We start from the raw sequence: 26,626 nt of genomic DNA, 5'->3' as shown, positions 1-26,626 counted from the left end.
TTAATTCACGCTTTAAGAAGAGCAGTATTTCATTTCTTTATTTAACTTCAACAAATCCCATACAGACACACACCTGGCTGGGTCCCATGAAATCTTAGAGACATTTTGGCAGTGTTTCTATTCAGTAAATGAGAGTGGCCCAAGAAACACACAAACACATGCACTTATAAATTAGCAAGCACACTGAAACGGCTGCAATAACTACATTTCATAAAAACCAGATGAGCCTGCTTGGTTCATGCAGTCTGACCCACTATTGCAGTGTTTGGTTTTAATTATGTTTCATAGTTTCTGTACAGTGAGACATGCGGCCATCTGTTCGGTGAGCAAAATGGGGATGGATTCATTCAAACAAACATCCCATTTTTAAGAAGGCCATGCTGGTTAAAGGGCCAGAGAAATTGCTCCCAGTGGTTTTAAGCTACAAATTTGGAGTAGTAAGTGTGGTTTATCCTAGTTATAAATGTATAGCAATGCAACCACCAGGAAATCCCATCTCATGGACAGATCATGACCTCTTCTCACAGATTAGAATGTTACTGGAATCCCTGGATGGAATCCAAGTGTATTCGTAACTCACTGCAATTCCATCCCTGTTCTCTGTATAGTTTAATTGTCAGGGCTCTGCCTTGATGGACGAAAAGCGTGTTACCTCATTCAACTTGGCTTAGCATGTTTGGAGAGCCCCATCAAGACCTAGGCTCAAACATTCGAAGCCATGTTACCTGGCCCTGTTTTAACCTAGGCTACATCCTTGGCTAACCCACAGCCTGCTAACATGGCTTCAAATGTGTTAGCTTAATAAGACTGGAAAGCTCCATCAAGACACCAGCTAACATGTTTGAAAAACACACCCTTTCTGCCAGTCAAGACAGGGCCTAGGGCTCTGGGGACTGAAGCTTCCCTCTTTATATCCGGTACCATCAAATTAGAGAAAAATAAAAATCAGTTTAGACTTTCTAAAGAAAAGGTGACTGACCACTTCAAGCCAAAGAACACCATCCAAGTTTTCAATGTCAGATGAAACTGACAACAGACTAAAGCAGAGAAAGAAACTCTGCTTCATAAATGTCAAACAGAAGTCAATATGAAAAAGTATGAAATACCTTGTAGGTCCTCTGGTAGGAGGTGACATACCACTAGAGGGAGCCAGACACCATATTACTGTTCTAGTACAGGAAGTGGTGAGCTCAGTTAGGGGTAATCCTTAGGCTCTCTAGGCAAGTGCCTTGTCATTTGAGATAAGGTAGTGCTAATGAGCAGAGATTATTTCAGTGTCATCTGCTCACTTCCGAACACAGCACAGCAGCCCACTAACTGAGCTCCTGTTAGTGTTATAAGCTACCTGGAACACAACTTGTATGTTGCTGGGGTCACTGCCCAGTTCAGCTCTGGGCAGAAAAGTGGTGGAGAAAGACGTAAGTAGAGAGAAGCCCAAACCATCCCTATAGGCCCTAGCCCTACAATGGGTGCAGCCCATGTGCCGCAGCTGAATACCCACCAAGCTTTGGGGTGTTTCATGCCAGGATCAGAATTTTGCTTTTCAGTTGCTCTCCAGTTGTAATGCCACCTTGGCTGTAGCAGCATTTAAGTAAACATGAAAGGCACAGGCCTAGCGCTTGTTTCCTGCATCCTCCTCCTCCTCCTCCCTTTATGGCAGCCTTGTGCTGTGAGAGAGTCTATCCTCTCAGAAGCTCAGGGGTGTGCTGTGGTGGAAAGGTGCCGACGTAGGTGTCTGATAAAGTCCACTTGAGACTGAGGTAGGACACGGTTGATAATGGACTTGGGGATCCATCCCTTAAAAAAGCAAAACATCTTTAAATAAGCAGGGCTGAAGATGTCAGTGCAATGAATTTTCCAGTGTCAGCTCAGTTTTGGAAAGAGGGCTCCATCAATGTAGGTGCAAATTCAGGAGTCTGGCAGCTTGGAGTCCATCCTGGGGAATGCACCCCCAGTGTGGGGGTGGTGGGCATGTGGATCGGAGGGAGGGGGACACTTTGCAGGTGCAGAACCGGCTGTGTCAGCTTTGTGCCTCCACTGCAGTAGCCCTGGGGTTGGGGTTCATAGAAGGTTGGACTAGAGGAGACAAGGACAGAGACCTGAGGTTATCCTGTGGCCGGGCAATTAAAGCTAGTCTGAATAATGGCGGTGCAAGATGCCTCCTCTTGGTCCCTGCCCCAGTGTCAGCACAGGGGTGAATCATGCCCACACGGCACATCCCTTACTACTGAGGGCGTTCTGTGCCAAAAAAAAAAAAATTCTGCGCACAGATTCCCCCCGGACACAGACTCAGCAGTGAAGTTGCACCTGACCCTGACACAGTGCAAGGACCAGGCCTGCCCCAGAAACACCCCAGGACCCTGCCCCTCTGTACCAGGTGCACCAGGTGTGTTCTGGCAGGCAGGCTCAGCAAGGTAGGATCCAAGTGTGGAGGGGCTTAGTGTGGGGGCAGGGGTGGCTCCAGGCCCCAGCACACCAAGCGCATGCTTGGGGCGGCATGCCGCGGGGGGCGCTCTGCCGGTCGGGCAGCAGGCGGCTCCGGTGGACCTCCCGCAGGCGTGCCTGCGGAGGGTCCGCTGGTCCCGCGGCTTCGGTGGAGCATCCGCAGGCACGTCTGTGGGAGGTCCACCGGAGCCGTGGGACCGGCGACCGCCAGAGCGCCCCCCCGCGGCGTGCCGCCCTGCTTGGGGTGGCGAAATCGCTAGAGCCGCCCCTGTGTGGGGGATCCAGGTGTGGGTTGAGAGAGTTCAGTGTGGGGCAATCTGGACGCAGGTGGCTCAGTGGGGAATCCAGGTGTGGGGGGGATCTGGATGAACAGGGGCTTGTTGGGGGGTTCTGGGTGCAATGATAATGGGACTCTGCAGGGGGGTCCAGGTGAAGGTGGTTGGGGCTCAGCACGGGGGTCTGGGTATGGTGGTGCAAGGTAGGAGCCACCAGTCGGGTCTTCCCCAGTCCTGCCCCCTACCCCACAGTGATTTGCCAGTTTCCCTGGGCACCTGAAGCATACTGCTGGGGAAGGTTGCATGACTGCTCTTGTGGCTTCCCTTTGCTTCCCCGCAGAAAAATGACTTTCTGACGGGGAAGCAAAGAAATCTGCAGGGAACGTAAATTCTGCACATGCGCAGTAGTGCAGAATTCCCCCAGGACTACTGTGTCAGCTTGCACTGTGCGTTCCTTCTCTGAAACAAAGGAAAAGAGAATGCACCCATCCCAGGGGCTCCTGAAAGTATAAACAGTATCAATGTGATGACACACCATGTTAAGGAACGTGAAGTTAGTGTCTGGCTATTATTTTACAGCGATCTATTCCCCAGCTCCCAGAAAGGATCATTGCTTTAGAGTCCTCCTCCTACCGCAAGTCTGCCTCCCACAGGTGCCAGGAGCAAAGTGGTCATATATCCTAGCAAGGCAGCATGAACTTGCCTTGAGGTCCATGCACAGGAGCCAGGTGAAGCGAGTCTGACGTTGGTCACCCTCCAGCGGTTGCAGAACAATGCAGCTCAACCCAGACTCGGCCCTGGCGGTTGCGGGAGAAAAAGGAATTTAGCTTCTTTCCAATGAGAGACCGACTGAACCGTCTGACTTGGACACTAAAGTGGTCCCAGCCACCTCAGGTTTGGATTAGCACATCTGCTCACATTGAAACCTGCTTACAAGCTCTCCATGACATCCCTTCTTACTGGACTGAGCCAATTGTGCATGAATTAAATACAAATAGATTAAAAGTATGTTTATTGAGGTCTAATAATAAGGCCACAGATGGGTAGTTCTTCCTGGGGGAAGAAGTTTGTCTAACCATTGAAGTATACAGGTATCAGCTCTCATCTTAATAGGCATCACCTCACTAGTAACATTTCATTTTAGATTCCTTGCCCAGTCCTTCCATGACATCTGTGCAGGCAGACCCCTGCAGCTAATGTATCTCTGCGTGGCCACGTGGGCATTCCTGTGCAGATGTTATTGTAGGGTCAGGCAAGTGAACCTTTGCAAGTGAATTTAGTGCTCATAAACATAATGGAGTGTACCAGCGATGCAGGCTAGAAACCAGGCATAGCACTCTGTACAGCCCGTCTAATGCACCTCAGGCCTAATCTGCATCAGACCCTACCATTCCAGTCCTGCCCCCCCTACCAAGACATCACATTCCTGAGCTGCACCTTATTCTGTTTCAGATCTTCTCCTGATTAGAGACTGATATTAGTGTCCATCTGTGCACTAGAGGGGCCCAAAAGAGGGCTCGGATCTTCACTTGTAATGGTGCCTTGTTAAAAATAAAATGTAAACGCTCAATTATTTAACGCCTTACCTGTCTTGCAGTTGCTAGGTGCTAACTGTTCAGAAGAGTGGTTTCTGTGTGGCCCTAGATGTGTGTTGTGCTGAACATATTTGTATTCCACCGAAATTCTGCATTCGTGCTCTCTCTCACACACACACACACTACAGCATCTATAGGGAAGATGTACCTCTTGAGTGCACAACACACATGCTAAAATAATGCATGCACAGATTCCTGTTAACATTCAGAGCCTTCACCTGACTTGCCCCTTTTGCATGGGCATGAACTCGGAGTGGGTTGCAGTGCCAACCAGATACACAGTTGTCTCCTTCTTCCAGCAGTGCCGTACGCTGACAAAGTCCCTTTGACCAATGAGGTTCCCAGGATGCTGAGCAGCGATCTCATGAGTCAACAGGGTGTCCTTCCCAATTCTTTGGAGGATCTTTAGCAAGAACACAGACCAAAGAACTGAATAGAAACTACTGGATTGGAAACTGAAATAACCAAACAGTCTGGAAAACCTGGTCCCCTTCCAAACAAGCATAAGGGGTGACAACAGCCCTTGAACCAGCTGGCCATTTTGTTCCCTTAAAGGCACTAATGGTTTTGCAAAACAAATGTTTGTTCTCCTTGCTGGCACCTTTCCATAGCTGTGGAAACCCACCTTTAAATGTATTCTTGGTAGATCTTTGAGTAGTAGAGGTGGAATGTTCTAACTATCCCCCCATCTTTTTCCAAAGCTGCTATGATCAAGGCATATATACAGTAGCAAAGGCTGGATTTCATGCCCCATTTAGAACTTGTTCCTTCCTTGCCTATATAGGCTTAATGATTGGGAAAGTATCAACCTGTCCTAAGAGTTGGCAGGGATGGGGTTAACACTATCTTCCGCAGCAGAGGAAAGATCACAGCTGCAAGCGCTAAGTGCAGGGACTGGCAGGGTGGGAGAGCTTGACCAGCTGCGGATAATTAAGTAATCCTCCCAGTACAGTATAAGGGGGATGTGCTCCTAGGAACTTGGGTTAACCAATATTAGGAAGGATAGACTGTGAGGGCTGAAAGAAGTAGTTAGTCCTATTGACCTAAGAAGAAATGTCATTAGCTAGCAACAGTTTATGGGTTAGGTACTTCACTTCCTTTAAAAGGGTGGGGAGTGTTTCTAATACTAGTGTGGAAGCTAAGCTGAAAGAGAAAGAATGTACTGATTAGGAAATACTGTATGACTCCACTAGCCTGCCTAGAAGCTAGCCAGGGATGTGCCTTGAGCTATAACGCAGTAGAGGTAACATTGATCTCTGACTAACAAGTTACTAAATTTAGGAGAGCAGGAATTAGAGGCCAAATCAAAAGAAAGCAGAGAAACTTAATTCTAAGCTGCAATGCACTCAAAATCCACTCCCAGTGCTGTGTTCCTCCCTGCAGTACAGCAGCATTACTAGCAGTCTTGGGTCCTGAGAAGAACAGAACATTTCTGGGAAAACATCCCAGGGTAGGAATAGTCAGATCTACAGTTTGTTAGCCAAGGGGAAAATGCTGCTTCTGCTCTGACTAGCTATTTCTTTACTTCTGTTTAGGTACTTGACCTCCTATTAAGGCCCATCTCAGAACGCAACCCTCTATTGTTTTTGGGGTGGGGAAAGGAGGTGTGTTTCTCTATTTTATTGCTGAAGACCCCTTCAAAGATCTTTGTATAATCAGTTTAATTATCCAAGTAGTTGTACAGCAGAAACCTATTGGAATGCTGACATCTGACTTGTGAACTTTAATTTACAGGGACTTCATTAAATGACTTAGCACATACATTCATTTCACTCAGTTAATTAGCATTATCTACGCATTAGTTCATGGGCCCTTAACTTGATGGTCTTATAAAGAAACTCTGCACACTGATGTCTGCAGGGGGATATAAAGGCAGCAGCTTGTTTCTGTATAAAAACTAAACTATTCCCGTTTACTGTTTGCTGTGACCCAATGCAAATATCTAACAGCTGATCACACAATGAGGGGATGACCCTCCCATTCTGATTCCATCTTTGGTCTCATAGGCCAGTCACTAATATATTGGACAATGATCAATATAAGTTTCCTACAATCAGGGTGCCCAGGGGAATTGTTTTACTTCCTCTTTCTTGATGAATATGGTATCCAAAACAAAAAGCTGCCCCGCTCCCCAGCGCTCACGCTCTCAAGTAAATCTTAAAATATATATTAGTGTATCACAACTCCCTGCCCCACTTTAACACCTGCTCTTTTACTGCATTTAGTTTCACGTCCATGTTCTCAGCAAGGTGCAATAGTTGTATGTAATAGGCTCCACCTCTTCTAAATAGCCGGAGTCCTTCTGTGCAGTTTTGTCTGTGGGTTTATATCCTGCCCTTTCAGGGAATGGCATTGGCATTCAACACATTTCTCTCTTCTAAGATCCTATATAGGTTCCTGTGATCCTAGGTCTAGTTGGTAGGTGGAGAATCTTATCACGAGTACATTCTGTCGGAGCTCCACTATCAGTATTGGCTGTCTGTGAGTTACTAAGTAAGGTTTGAAGTGTTGGTTTTGACCTACAAAGCCCTAAAATGGCTTATGTCCCACCTATTGGAGAGACCACCTCTTTCCCTGTGACATACTGTCACAGCTGAGATCAGCAGAGGAGCTGGACTTGAAGCCCCGCTGGCATATACAATACACAGAGGGGCTGCTGGCAGGGTGTTCTTGACAATGGCCCCATGGCATCAGAATTCTCCCTTCCCCTTGGCCTGAAATAGCCCCAGCCTGCTGACCTTCAGGCCATGCTACAAACTTCAGCTCTGGATCCAGGCATTGGAAATGGAGGGGAGTGGGAAGCTGTCATAAATGGGGAATTACTTAGAGGGAAAAGGGGATTTGAGCTCCTGAGTTGCCTGGCTTGCTGCTGGAGGGTTATACTGAAGGACACAGCTGCACTTCAGCTATATTTGGGTGTATATTTAATTTGGCTGTTTTCAATTCTGTCAAGGGTCCTGAGAGCATTTATATAAATGTAAAATAACTGCAGGAGGCTTTGGGAGAGATTTGTGAGCAGGCAAATCAGTAGCAGTCAAGAAACTGGAGGCTGTAGAGTATCCAGACCCATCTCTCCATTTACCTTGACTCGACTAAGGGTAGGATTCCACTCAGGCATTTGCTCCAGGTTCTCAAACAGTTCATAGTATAGCTGGTCCACTGGAACGTCCAGCACGGTCTCCATTCGGAAGACTTTGCCGAGCCTGGGAAGAACTGTACTCAGCACCAACTCTCCTTTTCCCTGGGATGAAAGAACACCTGGCAGGGTAATCCTGACCACAGTGATGTAGGAGGCCTGGGTCCTGTTGCCAGCACAATGTCAGTTAGCCTGCCCACACTCCCTGCCAGGTCATGCACCGCAGGGCACTGAATCGCTCACTGACATAATGGGCCTTTCTAATAAATGATTTTGGTCCTTTTTCATCACCATTTGTTTTATAGATGAAAGTCATTATATTTAAATCGTGTCACTGCTACCGGTATTTATTTATAAAATATTCACCACCAGAGGTTCATTCTGTGCTTGCTGTTTCCTTTCTAGCTAAATGAAACTATCCTAGTAAAGATCTTACTATATAAACACATAAATAACAAAAACCAGAACACAGCCATGAACTGGTATCTGTTCATTTTGTAGCATAAACATTCTGAACTTTCTCTGGGACTATGATTGACTGAGTTTTCCCCTCAAAGCCTTTTCATCTTGTCTATTTGTTTAATGTATTTGTGTGTGTGCTTAGCCAATTGTCTGTTAGAAGTTGCACCTGTTTCCTTTTACACTGACCATAATGTAGAATGGTTTCCTGTAAGCACTCCTGTTATCTACCTGCTTTTCTGTATCTTCACACATACCATGTGCCCTGGCAGTCACACCCACTCTCCCCACCACACAGCCCCCTAGCCTCTCAAACTAATTCACCCACAGTCCTTTCCATGCACAGACAGGTGGAAATGTGATAAACACGTTGCCGTTGCTCTTTTGACACTGGCCTTTTAGTCTTGAAATGAGCTCTATGGGAGAGGGCACTGCTAGAGATAGTTATTAACAATAATAAGAGGAAGTGATCGAGATTGATTCCATCTAGCCCTTTCCCATTCCCCAAGATTTTCTCAGCATGAAAGCTTTTTTGGACTACTAGAGTAACAAAAGCAACAAGTGCAAGGACTGTACCTGGTAGGTTTCTGTCTGCCAGCCATCTTGCTGCTGCAGTATCCCTAAAGCCCCACGCAGGGTGGCTTCTCCTTGATTCACATAGGAAAGCTCCGTGTTTGAAAACCAGCTGGAGTTAACTTCAGAGCCATGTTTTTCACCCGCCACTACAGGAGCAAGCGCAAAGTGCTTGTTCATGAATGTTCCAAAGCCTCCCTACTTTGCCTATATACTCAGGCCTTTGATAAGGCTACGTGATAGATCTGCTGTTTTATGAGTTGTGTATGGAAGTACAGTGTGCACTGATGGGCCTCTCAGCTCAGGCTCAGGCCTGTAAGAAGATAGATCTGAATCTTCTCTGACTTTGGAGAGGTCCAGACCTGAACTTTTTTTGCTTTGCTTGGGGGGGGGGGAGGGCATCTCCAATGTAACGTACAGAGCAACATCCCATTGCCAGCTAACCACTTAAATCAGTTTTCCCATCATTGATGTCAGAAGGCTATGAGTCCTAGTCATGACATCACAACTGCGGAATAAAATATCTTTACAGCAGAAAACCATTTAAACAGGTGACTTTTTAAGCAATAGCATTAATATCCAAATAAACTATCGCCAATATGCTGATTGGCCCAGTCACTTCAGGTAGTATCATTCCACCAACTATAACAAAATTTTCCTGAAATCAAACCACCTATATAAGCCTCTTCTACAACAGCCTCACTTGGACAATGGCTCTCAAAAGCTCAGTGTTGACATATCGGCACCTGCATCTACATCACAGTTTTTACCATTATAAGAAACTGTTTTTAAGTGCAAGGTATAAAAACATTTTCAGTGACCATAGTTGTATTGGTCAGTGGAGATGGGGCTTGATAAAATCAAAACCATTTGCAGGAGGCAGGTACTAGCTATGTGCTGACTTGCTGAAAAGTATTTTCAAAAAATTGCACTTAAAACTAGTTCCCAACAGTAATGTGATAGAAACTGAATGCAGATGGGGACTATTTAGTAGCATTATATATACCACATTGCCTCTCCAACCAATGGTTCAAAAGAACAGGACAGGTAGTTCCCATCTGCAAATTTTTAGGTAATCATTAGATGGGCCTAAAAACACTGTCTAGATATAACAAAACACTGTTGACTGGACTTAACCTTTTCTACAAGTCTTTGAATTTCATTTTGTGATGAGTTCATTTTGTCTCTCTTACAAGTCTCAGGATGAATATACCATTGGGTATTACAAAACTCTGGCCTCTAGCCAATATTGAGATGGCTATGAATTATTCAAGGTATTGAGACCTCTCATGTGATGAGAATAACATTAATTCTGTGCTCCCTGCAGTATAGCACTACCTCTGATTAATCAGCCACATTCAGAACAGTCTTTTAATACACATCCATCCATCCATGAGTTTGCAGGTAGCACAGAGGCTGTGCCAGCTGCAGTAGGAACCACCTGTGGGAGATTTCTTAGGACATGCAACATCCACGCATCTGTGATAAACAGAACTCTTACCAGGGTCCTTCCACATTATCCTCTGAATATAATCAGGAACTGTAGAAGATGGGCAGTGAGATCCTTTTGACATGAGTCCTCTTGTGTCATGCCCAGTAGCTGAGAGAGCCATTCTCTTCAAACCTACAGGGGGGACAAACATAGACAGCTACTAAAATGTATCACATTCAGTACGGAGGCACGTTGGCCTGGAGATTGAGGCAAAGGTCTGAGAGCAAAGAAAACACTAATTAGAGTTATTTGTTCACTGGATGACTGTGGATGGCTTTTGGGCAAGGCACTTCACTGCCTTATGCTTTAGTTTATTTTAGCTGGAAAATAAAATTAAAGAACCCCCGTGCCTCATGGCAGGTGTTTTTTCCAGCCATGGTAGAGTAGCAATCAACTGTTTGGAGAGGGAAGAATCTGGTGAACTGCCAGAAAATCACCTGGAACTGTAGAGGTGACCAAAATGTTTCAAATTTTTTTACCTGGCAGAAAAGTGATGAGTTTCAAAATTTTTCATGCAAAAAGTTTACAGAAAAATTTTCACGAGAAATGTTCTGATTTTTCAGTCTGATCTAGCAGGACTCCTCTCAGTAAGGTGTGTGTTGGCCTCATGAACTGTCAAGGCCAAGTTTGTGATGATGGCCCAAAATAAGGACCATGAACCAAATATTCATATAGGAAACTTCAGATGCTGTGAGATTGCTTCCGTTAGGGTAAATGGTCTTTTTATAACCTCAGTACTCATTATACTTTAGTTTAATGTAAACAGTTTTCAACAATAAAGGTAAGAGGACATCAGATTTGTGTGGAATCTAGGTAATTTGGGGATTAAAATTAGTATCATCCCTCAAAATGAGGGACACTTAAGTGGTATGGTGAAAATTTCTAATGACTGGTAGCTTGCAGAAAAGAACTGGATGTATAGAGTTCTAGAATTTGAGGCCATTATGATAATATAATCTGGCCTCCTGAGTAACACAGGCCTTAGAAACTCATCCAGTAATTCCTGCATCAAGTCCATAACTTCCATTTGACCTTGGGTGTCAAAAATGTTCCAGTGGAGGAATGAGGGGAGTTTGCCTTTTTCAGTTTTCTCTAACATTTTCCTGTCCAAATCATAAATTAATGAAAGCTACAGTATAAAATGTTTAGCACAGTACACTTTTATCCCAGGATGTTACATCATATTTCACTGAGCTGCGGCATATCATTGTAGCTCTGTCTCACTGCAATTCTGCACCTCTGCTATAAATCAGTAATATCTGCTTCAAAACATACCCTCTCCCTGCATCCTACTGTAATACACTGCACTTGACTGCTGCAAAGAGGATCCCTGTATCATAGACCAGGGTCTCTCTGCAGAACAGTGCAGCAAGAAACACCATGCTGGCGGGGAAATCTGATTCATGGGCATCACAATGAATTGTTCCATGGCATCAAAAATTTGGTTTGGAAGGATTTGATTTTTGAGGATAAATTTCAGTGGATGCCAATGTTGATTTCCAAATACTTCTAAGTTAATTTTTTTGCACTAGCAGGAACTACTGTCCCTCTCCAAGATACTAATAATTGTTGTTTATTCTGAATGTAATAGATTCAGGAACAAAGTCATAATTTTTGACCATGAGAATATGTAATGATTTGTTGTTGGGTCTGCTAGTGAAGAAGGTACCTGTTGTCTACCAATGCAACATATCCTATGGGTCAGATCCTCAGCTTCATATGTCTTCAACTTTCCCTCCCTATATCTATTGATTATTAATGATCCCATTTTTGTCATTATTTTTGCATAAAGGGAAAGAACAATTAGCATCATTTACAGATTAAAATCTGACCCTTCCTAAACATGATATAGCAAAATAGGAATATATGCACTAGATACGTCAGCCTGTTTATAAATGTGTCTCTGAGTGTTTGTCTATATAAATACATGCATATATATTTTATCTATAGAGTGGTGACTGATGCTATTTTCTGTGTGACTGAGAGAGCCCACTGTACAGGACATAGAGATTTATTGTGGTTGTCCTGTAGAATCACACCAGTTATTCAGAGGACAACACTTTTCCATGGTTGATACTACATGGAGGAATATATTTACAGTATATTGTATGCTCTGCTTTATAGACCAAGGAGAGTTCTGCTTACCAGTCATCTTTCGGAGGTGCTCCTGTGAGATCCCACAGCACAGTTTGAAAGTTGCTGACAACATGGTGTGGAGGTGTCTGCTGCCTCTTGTATTCAGTGCAAAAGCTGACTGTGGCACTAAAGCATGCCTTTATAGTGATTTTGAAGGACAACACCTGATGATATGGACCATGCTTCTAGAAAGCAGCTGGGAATGAGGAGCATCCAAGGACAAGGCAACCAGAGGGATGGGCCGAAGAGAGGCATCCACAGTAATGAAAAATCACCGCTTTTGTATGTTTCTTTTTAGACCTTTTACAGTCGGCACTTTCCCTTGCTTTTGGACAGTCAGACTCATTACTGTATTCCAAGCATATCAGTCGGTTACTAATCCTTTTCAGGAACCTCCTGGCACTTTTTACTCTCTCCAAACAAATTGCAACATACTGTGATGAGCAAGGACCATTTTGAGGTTAGATATCCCAGATTAAAATCTATTTTAATCACCCACATGGACCATTTCAGCTACTTGTGAACACCTACTTGATTTTTACTCTGTTAAGGCAGCTGCCCCTCTACCCACATCACTCTGAAGGTCCCTAGGGCTAACACCATGCAGGAAACATGAGCTATGTTAAATTGTAGGTACCCACTGAAGATTATGATGAAGGTTTCTGTGCACAAACTATAACAGACTCACTTGTATGTTTTTGGCTCTAAACAGGATGTGAATGTAGTTCCAGGCCTGTAATCTTCTGTAGTGTAAGCTTCTTGCTGCTCTGGTTAAAATGGAAATGTGCACCTTTTGAACCCTTCCAAACATGGCAGAATAACACCGGATACAATTGATTTGTTAGGAAGTGGATATGAATACTCTCACTAAAAATACTGATCTGACTTGCCAAATGTTGGTCATTTGACAGTTCTCTGTTACCATTCAATTCCTGTTTGGTGCCCTTTGTGAAATGAGAGAGTGAACTCTATTCAGTGCCCAGAAACAGCTACTTGTCTGAAAAAAAAAGACTATTACAGGTGACACCTAGTTATCACACTGGTTAGCAGACTCAGATAGGTCATTCTTGACCTATGACCTGGGGAGAGCTCAGAGGTAGGAAGCTTGCACTTTGCACTTGCTTCCCATTATGGACCTCAGTGTTCAGGCCTGGCACCTTTTGCCAGTACTAATAAATTCACTCTTGAAAGAGTGACAATGATAAAGAGAGATCAAGCTCTCTAAGGTCTAAAATCTGCCAGTGTGTTCAGCTGGGCTAGATGGCTTCTTATTAACTCATTTAATTCCTTGCTACCTCTCCAGAGAACTTGGTGATTCACTGACTGCCTCTCTGTCTGCTTGTTTGCCATAGTGAACCCACCCAGGTTCCTGGCACATTGCAGGGGCACAATCTAGTCTCACTCACGTTTCAAGGTTTCTTTTCACTGTAGCCGAGACAGGAAGAGCACTGAACATCCTGTGACCTCTCCGGTGCTGCAAGAACTCATACCACTTCCCACCGTACTGGGTCAGTGCTTTTAAATGCGGCACTTGTAATGAAGAAGAGAAGGTGCTGCTTCCTCTTCACTGCTTCACTGTTGTGTGAAGAAGTAGTGGAAGCCTTCTTTGCCAAAGTTCTTTAGCCACATCTCTAATATGAGTATTGCAATGGGCTACTTGTGTGGTGTTCGTAGGTGTGTATATATATGAGTTAGAAGCCTTTCCTCATTGCCTACTATCCATCACCTGGGAAACCTGGACTTCCCTGGCGTACATTTATTTCAATAGCCACTGGAGGTCTCTGAACTACAATATATGAAGTGACTCTTGGAGAGATGTTTGGAAAAATTGCTTCCAGATGTCAGTCTCGTTTATAAAAAACAATGCAAGGTTTTAAACAATCTTCTGGTAAGGTGCTATTATGTGACAGGCTTCATCCTTTAATATGACCTCAAAAAATCCCAGTTAGAAAGATGATTGCTGGCACGTAGCACCAGGCTAGGGATGGAATCCTGCACACTTGAAATCTCTCCTAATTTTCAGTGCTAAATCTTTCCTTATGAAATAACCTTGCACTGAAATGAATGGGACCATCAGTTCTAATTGTGCAGATCAATTTAGTGCAAGTCATTTCTCAGCCTGGGGTGGAACATTTTCTCATGAACTATCCAAGGTCTCCTAAGGAAAGACAGTTGCCAAATGCTGGGTGCAAAAGTGTGTGAATAGCATATTAAGATTTAAAACTAGAATCACTGCTGCTAATTCTTCACACCAAGAAGTCGGTAATTAAAGTTGCCCATTAAAAATGTCATTCATTTAATGGAAAGGTAGATGTGGATTCCTTTGGTTTCTCCATTTCTTCTTGGCACCTTCCTTCCTCGTTTAATTAACATTGCAGGGTTCTAATTAATGACCTGTTTACATGTTAGTATACCATACAGTGTAAGTAACTTTTACTGGTGATGGGAGCATGCATAGCTCAGTGGTTTCAGATCTGATCCTCTAGAGTTTTCTTTGGAACTTTCCATGACATTGGCAGTCTTGCTGGTGAATCCATAACCTCCCCACAAGGAAAGGTTAATGCACTTATAAAAGTGGAGCACAGACACTTTATTGGAGTGCAGCCTAACATGGGTTAAATTTTTGCTACTTCTCTTAGAGTGGTTATTGGAAGTGCCAAACTCTGTGTATGCCTCCTGCTCTAATACCAAAGGATATGATCAGTTGGTATTGGGTACACTAAGTTATTTTATGGTATTTCCTCTTGTACATTTTATTTTGCATGGCCAGGCCATTGGCCCCTCTAGTTGAAAAAGCAGCATGGAAGAGGTGATCCATTTATTGAATTCAAATGTAACATATAAAAAAACCAGTTGAACAATTGAGGATCGAGAGCAGTACTTTCATCAATTTCTTTTATTGTGAAAAGAACAGAAGTTATATGACACTGGAAGACCCATGACTAGGAATTGGGTTTATAACATATTGTCACTTGATGAGCTGACCCTTTAAGGAACACAAGTGGCACACGTTGACAATTTTAGGAAAAGGCCACCTGGCCCAATCTATCACCGCCCTTTACTTTATGGTTCCAAGTAAGACCCTGGGACTCTCTCAATGTCAACTGCCAGAGGGCCCACCATACTGTGACTCAGATCAGGTCTGATGCACTCATTACCCCCAACACTCTATCATCATAGTATGTATCTAAAAATTGTCATGTAAAGTATCATATGTAAACTGGTGACACGCAAGCCCCCAAAATCATTGCATAATATATGTATGGGTTGTGTACAAAGAGTTTATACGTGTGTGCTGGAAATATGTTCTTAAAATGTGTTTGGGAGTCAGTGCATAAACCCAGCCCACCCTAGAAAAAGGAATGTGGATTTATTGGCAGAGGACAATGAAAGTACATTTATACCTATGGTGAACAAAGCTATACAGCTAATGAGCAGTGGCTAAGTTCCGATCTATATTGGAATACCTATGTATCCCCGGAGTATAAAAAAATCCACACCCCATGAAAGCCACAGCTATACTGACCAGGCATAGAAAGCTCTACGTTCACAGAAGAATTCTTCCGTCAACCTAGCTAGTGCCTCTCAGGGAGGTGGATTATCTAGGCAGATGGGCGACCCTCTCCCATTGGTGTAGGTAGTGGCTACATTGTAGCATTTTAACTGTAGACATACCCTTAATGAGCACACTGCGGGGGAAGACTCTGCACCCCAGGAATCCTTTCTGGCTCTTGAGGCAGAGACAATGGCCTTTGGGTAATGTAAGTGGAGCAAAAAGTCATTTTTGTTATCCATTACTTAGGCCTGATCTACACTGGGGGGAGGGATCGATCTAAATTATGCAACTTCAGCAACATGAATAATGTAGCTGAAGTCAATGCACTTAGATCTACTTACCGCAGTGTCTTCACTACGGTGAGTCGACTGCTGCCACGCCCCCATTGACTCTGCCTGAGCCTCTCATGGCGGTGGAGTACAGGAGTCGACGGGAGAGCGCTCGGGGATCGATTTATTGCGTCTAGACTAGACATGATAAATTGATCCCCGCTGGATCGATTGCTGCCCACCGATCTGGCCGGTAGTGAAGACATACCCTTAGGGAACAAAGAGAGCAGCTCCCTTTGATTCTCTGAATGTTGGGTCCCCAGTCTGGAGATGCTGATAACTTGATGTGAGTAAGAAAACTGCTTAGGCAAAGATTGTAACTTGCTAAGATTAAGTTTTAGTCACTAGAAAGTGCATTTTGTTTTGTTTGTATTCAGACCCCCTCTCTCTTACTCTTGCTTAGTGTCACTTAAATCTCTGTTCTTTTTTTAATAAACTTATTCTTGTTCTATTACAAATCCATCTCAGTGCTGTGTATTAAAGCAAAGTCTGAGTCTTCAGCTAACCTAAGAGGCTGGTGTGGGCTCTGTCTCTCTGGAGGCAGCAATCGTAATAATTTCTGTGAGTATCCAGTCAGGGGGACTGGACACTTCAGGGAGTCGTCTCTGAGAAACAAGGGGACTGGGATTCATTGTTTGTTCCTCACAAGGCAAGATTCAGATTGGCAGAGTCTTGAAGAGTTTGCTGACCAGGCAGACAGGCTGGTATGTGAGGGAGCCGACACATAGTTGAGCAGCTGCAAAGCTCTTGCTCTTGTTAAGGCAGAGGTGTGACACAGTGGATCAAAGTTCTGAGTGCCCTGAGCAGGATGTCAAACCAAGGAACAGCTAGAGTTGAAAAACCTCTGGAATGGACCTTGAAACTTTAAGATATCATTGACTTGTGAAAAGGAGAGTAAAACTGCCATCAGTAGCAAAAGTTAATGAATTGCACTCCAAAACTTTCCAGAAACTTCCAAAGAAGCTAGAAATATGCCTCCAGACAAAATATGAAGAGTTAGTCTCGCCACCTGGGAGGCTGAGGAGATAATCTTTCTTAAAGGCCAGAAATTTTACTACTCTTTTATGGGGAAAAATACAACTATTTCTTTAAGTAGAATCCTTGAACCAGACCTAGATTAAGATCTTCTGGTCCCACACTGAAATGTCAGGTCCCTCACTCCCTCCTAATTACTATCTTAGGCTACTTTAGATATAATCCTCTTCCCTACATATCCCCAACCCCAGGCAAGCTGGACTCAGTGATCAACGGTCCCTTACACCAAAAATCACAAAATATTCAGGTTGCTTCCAGTCCCAAGAGCCCAGTCATTTACCCCAGATCAATTTATATCTTAGATCTCACACCAAAGACAATGCTGTAGCCAATCCTATAATAAACTAACAAAAGATTTATCAGCTATAGAAAAGAAATGAGTTATGTGCAGGTTAAAGCCAGCAACATATAAGCACAGATGAGGTACAGTCTTTGATTACTACATCTCTGTCACCTTTTGGAATCTGTCCACTGAATGTCTTTTAGGGCTAATCCAGGTTGCCCCTGGGGTTCTCTGCTTTTGTTCCTTAGCTCCAGCCCTTGTGAGAGTTCAAACAGCCAAGAGATAACCATTTCCTCTTTTGAGCATCTTTATATGCCCTTTCCCCAGAGTTCAAACCGATGGGACGAGCGCTCCTGCACATAACTTTCTCATGGATGGATGAGGCAATCAACAAAGATTTTGTCCTCCATGGCCCATTTAGTCTTGATAGTCCTTCTTGACAGGCAGGGGAAACGACTCTTCTTGCTTAGGTTCACAAGTTCAGAGCAGGCATTTTCACAATTATAAGCAAAACTTACATATTACCTTATAGCATGGGATACTGATATTACAATTAAGGCGTATGTATGCAGCAATTTACAAGCATTTTATAGAGTCTAAACACTAAATACATTCTTCTAACTCTAACACCTATCTTGAACAATACTAATATTTAGGTGAGCTGGTCTGGTTTCCAGCTATGAATTTGTCAGTGCTCAGCTGACACCTACAGCGTTGGCAAGAGCTGGCACCTGGTTTACCAGGGTTATATACACCTCTGTGACCAGAGGTGGTCATCTTGAAACTGTTACATGGGTGTGTGGCTAGTCAAAGCCTTAACTTTCCTATGGTGGTGGCTGTCTTAGGACAAGGACAAGACAAAGTAGCAGGGAAAGTGAAGATGCTGCTGGGGCCAGTGGGACTTGGCAGGATCTGAAGGCTCTTTACTCTGACTGCCCTGGCTCTAAAAGCATCAGTAACAAAAGGGCTAGAGGGGTTCTGCTCTTTTTGAAGTTTTGGCTGTGCACCATGGTGCATAGCTGGGTCTGAACATCACCATTAAGGTCCAATCAGCCATTTAGAGCACTGCTGGTGACAATCCGTGCCTCCTGCCATACTCCAACAGGCAGTGGCCATTCTTAAAACTTGCCAATTGATGCTGAGAAGTAAATAGCTTGACTTTGGGTTTGGCAGCTGTCAAGGTGTGCCATAAAGTAAGTATTTTAAAGAGAATGCAAATACATGTTTAAACAGCAATTTAGCTGCAATCTTAACAATGCATTGCCAAAGATTGCTTCATAACAGGGAATAAAGCAGATACTGAATCAATTTCCTTAGGGCAAAATGGACACATTTTTCTGAGTAACGCCAGTTAAATTCTTCCAATTTCTAAGCCCCAGCGTATACAATTACTGAATTTTTTAAATCCAAGAATGTGCTGCTATGTATGTAATTTCCTATTTGACCCCAGGTAATACAGCCCCTCAGCTGGGTCGCAAAGGCCTCTGTAAATCCTAGGAGAGCACATGGGAAGTTAAAGGAAACCAAGAAGGAGGTGAAACTCTGGGAATGCTCTCAAGTACTATCTTGACATCTGGCAACCAGACCATTCTGTTCATTGGTTTGGACTAGCAGTGAAGGAGTGTGACTGCTTAATCTGTTCTGGTTTGATGGAGGTTTCAATTCTGAAATTGTCTTCCCCAGGCACCTTGCAGAATAACGTGGTTTCAGACATGAATTAAGATCACTCGGGCCTCATGCTGTGGCTGCAAATCCATTTGTGGAATAAGTTACAGGCAGGGTTAACCGCAGGACTGTGTCATTAGCAGCTTAACCTTCAGTTCCACCGAAGATGGTAAGCACAATGGTACATGCCAGCAGAACTGCTAGCAAGCTCTGAGGTGTTTTAATTCAAACAGGGAGGACAGGAAAGCAGCACTGGAATAGGAGAATCAAGCTAGCAGGAATTAAAGTTGATGATGATGAGAGAGTGTAGGGCCCCACAGGGAAAAAGTAAAGATGGAGAGGCAAGTAAATGAGTCTCAAAGAGGGACAGAATTTATTGATGGATAACTTGAATTTGAAAGCAGTTTGAAGCCCAGAATACAGTCTAGAAATATAACAAGTGAAGCATGTTCCTTCCTTCCACAGTCAGGGGGTAATTCTGCCATTTAGACAAGAGAGCAGTTTACATTGTAATTAATCTCTATGACCTTGGGCCTGCTCAGTGCAAATTACCTAGTAATCTGCAGAAGTTTGAGCTGCTCAGAAGATGAAGGTAAACCCTGATTTTTACCAACATTCTGAGTGGTATCCAAACCCTCCTATTTTGTGAAGGTTTTGGATAACTGGGATCTTTAAGCCTATGAATTGCACAGGGCTGAAGGTCATCTCTAAGTTCTGTAGAGGCAGAGCAGAAGAGACCAGAGGAGTTTTGTGAGAATTTAGCTTCAGCTCTCTGGAACTTCTTGAGGCTGAAGCTGTAAAGCAAGCTCCTGTCCAGCTCCTAGCAGCATTAAATATAGCTGGCGTCAATGACACCATTCCCTCTGGCTTCTGCTTGGAACGTGTTGCAAAGTGGTTGATTTCTGCCTATGTACCTGTTCTGTTCACGTGCAAGGAAAAATTAACAAAGTCAAACAGAATTTTAAAAAAAAAAGATTAAATTTATTAAACTAAACCAAATGACGCATAATTAGTATCTCCCTCAGAAAAAGCAGCAAAACACCACCAAGCAAAAATATGAGAATCAATATGAAAGAAATGCTATCAGGCAACAAAATCCTCAGCTTTTGCAGCGTTCTCATACTCCACAACCCTCCATCCCCCAGGATTTTTTGATATAAAAACTGTAAGTGGGAAGCAAAACTGGGACACACAAAGTCTTATCAGAAAGTGATCCAGGAGCATTGCTAGTTGATGTGAATTTCCCTTCCTTCTGCAATTGCTGCAGTAATATTCAATTTGTAGCACAAAAATAACTGATTAAATAATGCTGGTCACTTTTAAAAGAAAAATCATTGAAAACTTAAAAAACATTTACTCGAAAAAGCACATTATAATGTACTTTAATTACCACAAATATAACCAAAATATAAACACAAAAGGGAAGTTTCTCCATCACTTTGCTACTTGAATATTGCCTCATTATCTTTAGGATTGAGTAATGTCTCATCGTCACCTTGTGCTTCATTTAAAAGAGTGGTACCACTTTTAAGAAGCTAAGAGATGCAAAAGGCTGTGGAAGCCAATTAATAATTAACAAGGATTTGAAGAGATCTTAATGAATGTTAGTTAGTTAGCATGAGTTAGGCTAGCTGTGACCCTAATGACGTGAGATTTGTAGAAGCAAGATAATATAAGACAGAGTGAACTGTGTGAAAGTTATTACGACCTTGCAATATGCAGTCTTGCTTTTTTCTAGTAGTGAGACAAATAAGATAGCAGAAAAGCTTATGTATAAACAAAATGTATTTGTTGCTTTTTACCATCTGTATTATTGCTAGAAATTGTCTGTAACAAAGGTATAAAGGCTTGATGTAATTGTTTACCAGTTGAGAGACCTGTCCGGGACTGGGGTGACCCTGTGTCCTATGGCACTCTCTCCCTCCATTGTAATTACTGGAGAAATAATAAAGTATTTGATTTTGCTGCACCCAAACAAAAAGCGAGAACTAAGTTTTTCTCCGACAATTTGGGGGCTCGTCCGGGATGGCAACGCCCATGGACCCACAGACGGCTACTACGGATCATTCCCCTTCGAACCCCATGGCGCCACATGAGAGGTATGAGACCTTTTGAAATCTCTATTGGGGTATCGGAGGACTTTCCGTGAGGACATCTGTCTCTGTTGGGCTCACGCCATCTGAACTTATTGACTGTGCAGGAGGATCAGATGCAAAGTGGTATTGGGAAGAGGCCCCAATAAGGTTAGTTTATAGCAGTACTGGGAACTGCTGAGTTGGCCAAGGTAAATGCATAGGTAAATGCATAAGGTAATGCATAGGTAAATGCATTAGAATGCACCGGTGCTGAGGGGTTTTTACCGCCTCAAGAGGGGTTGTCATACTGCCTCATGGTATTGGTCCGGACCAGGTAAAGATGCATCGTGGTTAAAAAAAAAAAAAAAATTTAAAAAGATAAAAAGGTTAAAAAAGGGTTAAAAAAAAAAAGAGGCCTTCGTGTGTGTGTGTGTGTACACCAGTGTGAGTGATCGTTATCGGAAGATGCCCAGAGTACCCTGTGAAGCGGAAGCTAATGATCAGGGCTGCTCTAACGCAAGCCCGGTAACTAGTGGATCTTTAGGAGATCCGACCCACGGTGGGCTGACTCAGCCTGGCATAGTCCGGCGAGGAAGCTGCCTGGGTCTAGGAGTGTGTGAACCCATCTTCCCTCCCCTTTCCCTTCTGTGTGGGCTACTGACAATCTGATCATCTCACTGGATGCAATTAGAGTAAGCGGCGCCGTCTCCCAGAGACTAGCCGACGCTCTTTGCTGAAGGGAGGTGTAGGAGAGTCGTAGTCTTCCTTGTGAGTCTCTCCTGTGTGAGTGCCCTGTAGGGAAAGATCCTTAGTTTTTGAGCCGCTAGCGCGGACAGGGCACCCTCTCTGTGTGTGTAAGTGGAAAATGGGTAAGGGACAGTCTAAACATTCCACCTTACCCCCTAAGGGTACCCCAGCATATTACATGTACGTACATTATGGTCCTAAAACCTGCAGATATTTAGAGAATTGGAATCTTCACACACGTGAAAATCCATCTAAACAATGCCCATTAGAAGGTACCTTCAATCTAGATAAGATCATATATCTCAGAGGAGCCTTTAATCACCAAAGAAAAGCCTCTGACACAGTGTGAGCAATTTGTCTAGGAACGGGTTAATTTGAAATTCAGCTTAGCCCTGCGATAAAGGAGAAGTTGTTTTGTGTTCAAGGTCAAGAATCAGTGCGGACTATGCTAAGTGCAAAGTAAAACTGCTTTCAGCCTCAGCTGATGTGGAAAAATAGAGACAGAGGCAAACCAAAGGCAGTACAAGTTACAGAATTGGAATTATATTTGCAAAGCTTAGCTTTCCAGTGAGACGTGTGAGTATTAAAGTGGCTTAAGGCTTGGGGCATTCATATTTTTCCTGAGTGAGGTGGGAGCATTCCCAACACTCTCCATTGTTATTTTATTATTTTTAATGAAGCTTTAAAATTTGGTTATATGGTGTGTTTTCTTCCCTCAACCTCCTGCAGTGTCAGTCTGTCTGATCACCTGACATGAGGGATAAATTAGTAACAGGAATTTGTCACAGTTTGGTGAGCAATTAATAATGGGGGAGCCCTGCAGAATTTACACCATCTATCTGTTTTACCCTTGTTATTTTATGTTTGCTTTGTTTGGTATTGTTGGTGTTATATGATAAGGATTGTATGATTATAGGTGAGCCCTAATAGAATAAGGAAACACTATCTGGTTTTGTTCTGTTTTGTTTAACCGGTTACTGTTGTTTTTCTGCTCTGTTCATTTGGGCGTTGGGTGTGTGAGCGGAACTGAACTTCTCGTTCGTAATTCCTCAGAGTGGAAGCCATGTGTGCGATGAAGCTCTGAGGTTTTATTGAGATCTTTCTGTCCCGCCCCCTGTAACGGACAATGTAATAGAAGTAGAAAAATCTGGCTTAGACTGTAATTCTCTTTGCTTTCTGTGTAATTTTCTTTTCTGTTTAAGCGTCAGCAGACAAATGGGTGGGTCTCTGGGTAGACCCCCTAAAGGGGTTTGGATTGTGTGTTAAGTAAATGGCCTTTACCCAATGGCCATGTATTTTTGCCCAGGTGGCAAGCCTTACAAGGGAGGACTCGGGTAGTCTTGTGAGTAGAAATGTTTTGGGGAAAAGACCAGAAGGGTGGGGGCTAGTTGAGAAGCTCACCATCCTAGCTAAACTGGTAGTGGCGCAAATTGGCAAATTGGTGCCAATGGAAGGGACGATTCAGCGAGAAAAAAAGGATCGGGCCCAGACGGGCAGGCAACAGACAAACAAAATGTATTTGTTGCTTTTTACCGACAAGGCTTTTCCATTACTATGTAAACCTAGGATCAGCAACCTTTCAGAAGTGGTGTGCCGAGTCTTCATTTATTCACTCTAATTTAAGGTTTCACGTGCCAGTAATACATTTTGACATTTTTAGAAGGTCTTTTTCTCTAAGTCTGTAATATATAACTAAACTATTGTATGTAAAGTAAATAAGGTTTTTAAAATGTTTAAAAAGCTTCATTTAAAATTAAATTAAAATGCAGAGGCCCCAGACCGGTGGCCAGGACCCGGGCAGTGTGAGTGCCACTGAAAATCAGCTCGCGTGCTGCCTTTTGCACACATGCCATAGGTTGCCTACCCCTGACCTAGAAGGAGGAGCACCATAGGTAACTATCCACTAGGACATGAATCTCAAAAATATATATATATACACATAAACACATCCTTTCCCTAACTCCTGCTATCTTCTGACAAGACTGGGAGGAGAGTGGGATACTGGGAAAGACACCCCCACACTGCTCTGTTCAATTTTTGTTGAATAATAAAAAGAGAGAGAACTATATGAAATGTCTTTGTTGTATTAACCTTGACCAAACTCTCCATTTCATAGATTCATAGATTTCAAAGCCAGAAGGGACCATTATAATCATCTAATCTGACCTCCTGAGTAACACAGGCAAGGGAATTTCACCTTGTGATACCTACTTTTAACCCAGTAATGTGGGATGAACTAGAGCATATCTTTTAGAAAAACATCCAAGTGATGGAGATTTAACAAATACTTTAGTAATCTGTTCTAATGTTTAAAGCCTCTTACTATTGAAAACCATGTCTCATTTCCAGTTTGAATTTTGCTGACTTTGGATCGTGTTATGCTGTTGTCTCCTAAATTCAAGATCCTTCATCTATTTGATATCTTTTCCCTGTGTAAGTATAGGCCATGACCAAATCGCGTTGTAACCTGGTCTTTTACAAGCTAAATAGACTGGATGCTTTCAGTTGCTCATTGTAAGGCAGATTTTCCAGATCTCAAATCGTTCTTGTTGCTCTTCTTTGAATTCTCTCTAATTTTTCAACATCCGTTTTAAAGCGTGAACACCAGAACTGGACACTCTGCCCTAGTAGTGGTTCCACTGTTTCACTTGTGTTGTATTGGTGAAATAAGAAGTAATATCCCTAGTGGACTTCCAGTCCTTTAAAAGAGGAGTCTTGCCAAGGGAAAAATTGCCATATATATATATATATATATATATATATATATATATATATATATATATATATATATATACACCCTACTTAAGCAGAACCCTATTTACCTTCACATTAGTTTTCCATAATGTGTTTAATTTTTCTTGCTAATACTGAAAATTGTGTGGGTCAAATTCATTCATCTAACCCCTAAAATTAGAAGTTGTGCTAGAGGTAAATTTGCCCTATTTAAACAAAGGATTAGCCACTTCCAGCGTCATCTTCTCTTTCTGGATTTCTGACATCAGTCATTTCCCTGGCAAAAGAGCATGAACTCACTGGAGGATCAAGCAGAAGAAGTTCAAGTTGTGAGGGAACTGAGATGAACTCCTATCCAGATACAAACACTTCTAATTATACCAAAAGGAAGGTACATAATTGCTGACATATTATGCAGCTTTTTTTGTCTTTCTGCTTTTTTTAAAAAAAATCAAGTACCACAAAAAATCAAGCTACCCTTTCCACGTGCATGGCACACTATCACAGTCACCAAATCATGCAACGTTGGATTCCATTCACTTCCTCAGTCTTGGGAAGTTCTGACCAGACGCTCTGAGAGAGGTCACTTGATTGTGGTTACCAGGGGTGAAAGTAACTGAGGACACTTACCGGTACGGGGGGGTGGCTCTGGACCCCGGAAGGGGCGGGGCCTCAGGTGGAAGGGGCAGGGTTGAGGGGGGTCAGCATCCCCCAGCCAGCCCTTGGACTGCGCTGCCTGGGGCTCCCGTGTTGATTTAAAGGGCCCGGAGCTCTGGACACTGCTGCTACAGTAGGGGCAGCGGCGTCCAGAGCCCTGGGCCCTTTTAAATTGCCGGCCCCAGGGCAGCTGCTCCCTTTGCCCCTCCGCCCATCAATGGCTGGGTGGGGGGCGCAAAAGGGGCAGGGATGTTAAAGCGCTGCAGGGTCCTTTGCCGCAGAAGTGCTTTAATGTTGCTGCCCCCTCCCCCCCCACTGTTGGTGGCCCTGCCAGTACAGACCCTACTGGCAGGGCCCCCGACAGGGGAGACAAAAGGGTCAGGGACATTAAAGTGCTGTCCCGTACCGGCTCCCTTTCACCTCTGGTGGTTACTCAGATGAGTGGGGAGAAATGTGTGATTAACATGCCATTCTGGGTATCCTCTCTCAGAACACTTTCTTAAGACTGCCTGAAAGTCACCTTGTGACTCTCAAAGCAAGGGGTCTTAGTTGTGAGGTTTATCGTGGCCCAGTTTTGCTTCTAAGGGACCATCCCATATGGAAAATAACCATCATAGGGAAGCGTACGTGATTGTGAAAATTCTACCTCTCTCCTTTCTTGGTGTCTTAAGGATTCTCAAGACCAGACCCAGAACATGTTAATTCTGCGGTTCCTTTGACTGTGCTAACAGGATCTTGCACATCTCAGAGCTGGCCCTTTACAAGGGACTTGCTTTGATAGACTCTAGGGATTCATGTCCCAATCACGTTTGGCACCCTGATTTCAACATGTTCTCTGGCAATAGGGACACTTGTTTTTATGACAGTCAGTAAAAAGCAGACTCTTGTGGGAGCTAGAAAGGGCTCTGGGCTGCCCACATCAATCCTGGGCCTAGCTCATGGATGCAGCTCACTGAGAATTTGGGACCAAGGAAAAGGGAGGAATGATAAATCCAGACCCAGGACACATTGATTCCTCTACTGCTCCTTTGCCTCTGTCAACAGGATCTTGCACATCTCGGAGTTGGCCCTGTGCAAGGAAAGTTCGCGTCCAGCAATAGTGCCCCGTCTCCCCTTGCGAACAGTGATGCTTTGGTTCGGTGAAGATTCAGAGATTGTAAAGATTTCTCTGTGGGGCAGAACAAGAAGAGCAACAATGAAGTAGTTAGGAGACTTTAGAATGAGACAAGATTGGACCCAACTTGTCTCCTCAAATCAGCATGTTCCATTCCTTAAAAGTCTGATCTGTTGGAATGTTATGGCATATTCTGACAGGTGTTTTTCTTGTCTTCTGTCAATAGAGATTTATTGCCCTTGAAAACAGTATTATATCCACCTTGTATAACCATGCTAGAAGCTGCTGTGAGTTTAATCTTTAGCACAGATTAACTAGCAC

At 43.5% G+C, this 26,626-nt stretch overlaps 2 protein-coding genes across 3 annotated transcripts in view; both read right to left on the bottom strand.

Moving 5' to 3' along the window:
- Positions 1 to 106: 106 nt before the first annotated feature.
- On the bottom strand, positions 107 to 16,883 carry LOC123373732 (steroidogenic acute regulatory protein, mitochondrial-like). Of its 2 annotated transcripts, none has more exons than XM_045022832.1 (7): positions 16,009 to 16,883; positions 9,985 to 10,107; positions 8,487 to 8,632; positions 7,398 to 7,556; positions 4,534 to 4,718; positions 3,424 to 3,517; positions 107 to 1,797 (listed from the first exon to the last, which is right to left on the bottom strand). In XM_045022832.1, the coding sequence occupies exons 2-7, from the start codon at positions 10,094 to 10,096 to the stop codon at positions 1,696 to 1,698; spliced, it is 798 nt and encodes a 265-aa protein (XP_044878767.1). In that variant the 5' UTR covers positions 10,097 to 10,107; positions 16,009 to 16,883; the 3' UTR covers positions 107 to 1,695. The 2 variants fall into 2 exon arrangements, with proteins under 2 accessions (XP_044878767.1, XP_044878768.1); XM_045022833.1 differs by having other exon boundaries at positions 1,684 to 2,076.
- Positions 16,884 to 24,574: 7,691 nt separating this feature from the next.
- The window catches only part of LOC123375045 (microsomal triglyceride transfer protein-like), a 33,366-nt gene continuing 31,314 nt past the window's right edge, over positions 24,575 to 26,626 (bottom strand). Inside the window, exon 18 of the mRNA XM_045025611.1 lies at positions 24,575 to 26,359. Coding sequence (XP_044881546.1) covers positions 26,209 to 26,359 — 151 coding nt within the window. The 3' untranslated portion in view covers positions 24,575 to 26,208. The remainder of the gene's footprint in view (positions 26,360 to 26,626) is intronic.

Source organism: Mauremys mutica, chromosome 7 (assembly GCF_020497125.1).
Source record: "Mauremys mutica isolate MM-2020 ecotype Southern chromosome 7, ASM2049712v1, whole genome shotgun sequence".
NCBI lineage: Eukaryota > Metazoa > Chordata > Testudines > Geoemydidae > Mauremys > Mauremys mutica.
The sequence above is the reverse complement of the archived record's forward strand: the minus strand, read 5'-3'. Positions and strand labels throughout refer to the sequence as shown.